Genomic DNA, 5,000 nt, shown 5'->3' with positions numbered 1-5,000 from the left:
AGAATACAAATAAAAACAAAATAAATAAAATCCCCCTAAAGACATCTTGTACCTAATCTTTATACACAGTTGCCAGACGCCGCCAGACACGCGCAAGACGAACAGTGGTGCGCAAACAGTCCGTGTGAGCGATAGATTTGATAAGAGTCACAGATATAATCACAGACTCATTATTTTAAAGTGTCCGCTGCATTCTCATTTTGACAAGAGAAAGGCGGGAATTGTTCTGTGTCTCCATCCCACTCGAGGTGTAGCTGCACCCTCCTTTATCACGGGGTTTTATTACTCTCTCTCTCTCTCTCTCTCTCTCTCTCTCTCTCTCTCTCTCTCTCTCTCTCTTGGTATTTCAGTGTACGATAAAATTTGGCACCTTGCACGACACTATACTAATTCAACAAAGACAGTCACGATAACACCTTATTAAAGAGAGAGAGAGAGAGAGAGAGAGAGAGAGAGAGAGAGAGAGAGAGAGAGAGAGAGAGAGAGAGAGAGAGAGAGAGAGAGAGAGTGTGTACATATATGGTTGTTAATCGTCTATAAAAACAAATGAACATCGGTTCTGTTATCATTACTACACACTACACCAACAAAATGTCACTGAGAAAAGAAAGTAGTAATATGAACAGTCTAATCCATACGAAAGAATGTCACCAAGTGGAAAAAAAAAATATGTTTGCTTATTAGTTCTCGATCATACTTAAGAAGAATAAAGAAAAAAAAGTAAGCATCGTTCTCTGCAATGGGGGCTGCAGTATAAAGGTGGTGGTGGTGGTGGTGGTGGTGAAGGTAGTGATGGTAGTAGTGGTGGTGATGGTGGTGATGGTGGTGGAGCGTAAAGGTAAAACGTTTCCCTATCACAGGTACTCGCCCCGCAGCACCAATCACCTGCTGCGCCTCGTCAAGGAGCACTGACTACCCAGCACTCCTCCTCCTCCTCCCAGCATTACCACTCCCTTACCATTCCCTTATGTACTCCCCGCATCACCTTGCTCACTTCCTCCTACTCTTTTATTAGTTTCCTCCTTCACAGACCCACATCACCTTGCTTACTCCTTGCTACACTCCTTTCATCATTGCTTCTCCCACGTATCTTCTCTCAGCATCCTTCTCTCTTGTATTCCCTCCAATTCACCTCGCCACCTCCCTCAGTCCTTCCTACCGTTCTTCCATCAGTAATCCTTCCATCAACATCCCCCTCCCCTCAGCATCCTTGCCTTCCTTATCACTCCATCGTTGAACATTGCTTTCTTTCATCTCTCATCGCTCTTCTCTCACTGCTCCCCCTGTGCACTAACACTCTCCCTCCTCCTTCGTTCATTCTTTTATTTACTAACATTTCCTCCTTTCCCTTGTCTCCCTCTTTCATCATTGCTTTCCTGATTATTAGAACAGTTCTCCTTCCTTCGTCCCTCCGTCTCCCCTCCCTCCCTGACTCCCACACCTGGCCGAGGCTCACCTGGTGTAGTCGGTCTTGCAGTACACGTTGTGCTCCCTGATGAAGCAGGAGGGCTGGCGGTCGAGGGCCAGTTGGCACACGCAGCACCGTAGGCACGTCTGGTGCCACGAGCGGGAGTTGACTCGCAGCAGGAAGCGGTCGGCGATCACGTCCCGGCAGCCCTGGCACACCTCGCCGCAGCCCTGCGACGCCACCACCGACAGGCCCACGCTGTCCCCGCGGGAAGGCGACACCCGCTCTCGCTGTGGGGAACAGGGACTCAGTACTCGGAGAAGGGAGGGAGGGAGGCAGGAGGATGTAAGGAAAAGGAAAAAAAGGGAAGAAAGAAAGGAAGGAGGGAAGCAAAGAGGGAAGAGACGCTAAATTTAGAGATTGAAAAAGGGAAGGATGATATTGGGTAAAGGAAATAAAGAGACAATGGTGACAAACATGGTAACAAAAGCAAGCCCCGTGACCCTCACCCACAAGGAAGGACAAACAAACACCAATTAAAAACATGGCAGTTCTCCTTGTTGAATATTCACAGAAGTGATTTTCAAAAGTTAGTCTCCGTGCCTGCAACACCAAAACCAAGCGGCGTCCGTCCCCGCGGCGGCCTGCAGGCCCCAAGCATCCGGGCGCGTCACCTCCACCCGGAGACCCTCCTGCCGGGCCTCCCCTGTGACCTGCCGAGTGGCGTCGCCCCCTGGGAGGTGACGCATGAAGAGCTGAGTGCGTCCTGCCGCGCTTATTACTCTAATAATCACCCGGACATTGTCTTCCCGCGCCTCGGGAGGAGCGGGAAGACACACATCTGCATACTGAGCTGCGGCCACAAAGCCTCTGGGTGCAGCCCCGCACTGCTGCTGGCGTGGCGGAGGGACAGCGACCCTTGCACGCCCACCCACAGACTGGGGCTGCATTTCCTGCATAGTATTAGCGAGCAACGAAGAGCAACACGCAGGGAGTGACACCTCACGCCTCACGCCTCACGAGCCAGGGCGGCCCTGCGTCCCTCGCTCACGGAAATCCAACGCCCTCATCGGGACACACACGAACATCAAACGACGCCACCTCTGACATCAATGCCAACCAAGACTTCTGTCATCCCTGGCACTGGCACTGTGTTGGTCATTCTTCTGCCAGATCCAGATAGCCTCCCGCCGCCGCCACCACCCCCACCATCACCACCACCACCACAACCACCACTACCACCACCACAACCACCACCACCACCATCTACAGGCTACACCCTCTATCACCATCACCACCACCGCCATCGCCACATGCACGCTGCTATCACCATCCATAAGTCACGTCTAAGCTTTCCTCAATGACACAATATATACTAATACACCGCGTGTATCTCCCCACACCCCTCGTGGATGCAGGGACGGGACGCGGCCAGCTGGACCATCGCTGTGTTCACTTTGGGTATCGATTTACCAGCTGTTCCCGCGCGAGTAATAGTGTGTAGTAGCGTGGAGTACAAGTGGAGGTGGGTGGCGCTGGTGGTGGAGGCGGTAGGTAGGAATGTGTGGTAGTGTGGAGTACAGGTGGAGGTGGCGGCGCTGGTGGTGGCGGCGGCAGGTAAGGTGGCGGGGTGCCTGACAGGTGGGGGCTGATAATAGGCACCTGGCGTCACTGTATTAATTAACACCTCCGTGACCCCGCTGTGGCCCTCCATCATACTTATTACTCTTCCTCTCTCTCTCTCTCTCTCTCTCTCTCTCTCTCTCTCTCTCTCTCTCTCTCTCTCTCTCTCTCTCTCTCTCTGGGTTTCTAGTCGTTTATTAATCTTACTTTATTTTCTTTTTTGCTCTTAATTTCTCTTCGTTCTCTTCCACTTCTCTCTTTCTCTTGTTTTCTTCTTCTTCTTCTTCTTCTTCTTCTTCCTCCTCCTCCTCCTCCCCCCTTGCGCTCTTATTTATTTAGTTGCTTATCAAGATCACTTCATTTTTATTTGCTGTGTATTAAAAATATTAATTCATTCTCTGGTTCCTCTTTCTATCCTCCTCCTCTTTCTATCTTCCTCCTAGTTATTATCATTCTTGCTTTTCCTCCTCCTCCTACACATCCATCTCTTATACTTATCTGCAATTTTTCTCAATACGTACGATCTTCCCTTCCTCCTCCTCCTCCTTCTCCTCTTCTTAGTTCTTCCTCCTAGTTCTAATCCGTTCTTACTTTTCCTTCTTCATATTCATTCTCTTTACTTATTTACAATTCTCCTCCTCCTCCTCCTCCTCCTCCTATCCGAAAGAGGGGAGCAATTCAAGGGGAAAATCAGAGGTGCAGGCCAACACGATAATTGATGAAGCGGACGTGACAATGAGCGAAGCAATGTGACGAGAAGCGAAGGGAAGGGAAGGGAAGGGAAAGGGAGGGCGTGACGTGACAATAGGTGAAGTGAGATGAGCAGAGGTGACCGTCACGTGAATTAAAGAGAAGTAGCGCGAGTACGAGGCGAGGCGTCACGTGGGAAAATATTGTGTGGAATGAAATGAAAAAAAAAAAAAAAGTGTTATGGAGTGTATTTGTGAGGGAGGGACTGGGGGAGAGAGAGAGAGAGAGAGAGGAGAGAGAGAGAGAGAGAGAGAGAGAGAGAGAGAGAGAGAGAGAGAGAGAGAGAGAGAGTTGTTATTTATAAAGTTTTCTCTCTTATTTTCCTTCCTCATTCGTATTCTTTTCCTTTTTTATTTTATTATTTCCAGTCTTATTTTCTTTTCCCATAGAGGTTTAGGGAGAATGAACGAGAGCAAGAGCGAGAGCGAGAGAGAGAGAGAGAGAGAGAGAGAGAGAGAGAGAGAGAGAGAGAGAGAGAGAGCCCACCTCCCTCAACCGGTGGCACGAGATCAATATGCCTCCCTCACCCCTCCCTTACCCCTCCCTCACCCCCTCTCACTCCCTCCCTCACCTACCCCTCACCCTAGCAAACTGGATCCACTAATTCTAATTTGATTTTACGCGTGGGGCAGAGGGGCGGCGGACGGGGGGGGGGGGGTGGAGGGGGCAGATAAGGGGAGAGGAGGGGTAAGGGGCGTAGGGTCTGCTCACACTTTGTCTCTCAGGGCCTAGAAAGAGCCACGTGGACTAGACTTTAAGGAAAAATCGGGATTCCAGAGTGACGTTAAAGGAAACTGTTCTTTGCCTTGATCTTGTCGCTGATGTGAAGGGCGGTAAGATGGGAGGAGAGAAAGAGAAAGAGAAAGAGAAAGAAGACTAAAGAGACGAGGTTAGAAAGTAAAGGAGTATGAGAGAATAGAGAATGAAAGAAATGAGATGAGATGAAATAAGTAGAGAAGATAAGAGAAGGAGAAGAGAGGAGAGAGGAGAGGAAGGAGATTAAGGCTAGAAGACGAGAAGGTTAGAAAGTAAGAGAGTATGAAAGGAAAGACAATGAAAGAGAAGAGAAGATGAGAGGAGAGGAGAGGAGAGAAGGGGAGAGAGTAATAGAAGAGAGACTAAGAGAGTAGAAGAAGAGAAGTTTAGAAAGTAAGACAGTATGAGAGAAAAGAAAATGAAAGAGAAGAGATGAGATGGGATAAAGAGAGGAGAGGAGGAG

The 5,000-nt window shown here is 49.4% G+C and overlaps 1 protein-coding gene across 1 annotated transcript in view; it reads right to left on the bottom strand.

Annotated features, from left to right (window-relative positions):
- The window catches only part of LOC135112025 (LIM/homeobox protein Awh-like), a 58,076-nt gene that overhangs the window by 21,463 nt on the left and 31,613 nt on the right, over window positions 1–5,000 (bottom strand). The window contains exon 3 of the mRNA XM_064025879.1: window positions 1,457–1,698. Within this exon, the coding sequence (XP_063881949.1) occupies window positions 1,457–1,698 (242 nt within the window). The remainder of the gene's footprint in view (window positions 1–1,456; window positions 1,699–5,000) is intronic.

Source organism: Scylla paramamosain, chromosome 23 (assembly GCF_035594125.1).
Source record: "Scylla paramamosain isolate STU-SP2022 chromosome 23, ASM3559412v1, whole genome shotgun sequence".
Classification (NCBI taxonomy): Eukaryota; Metazoa; Arthropoda; class Malacostraca; order Decapoda; family Portunidae; genus Scylla; species Scylla paramamosain.
The sequence above is the reverse complement of the archived record's forward strand: the minus strand, read 5'-3'. Positions and strand labels throughout refer to the sequence as shown.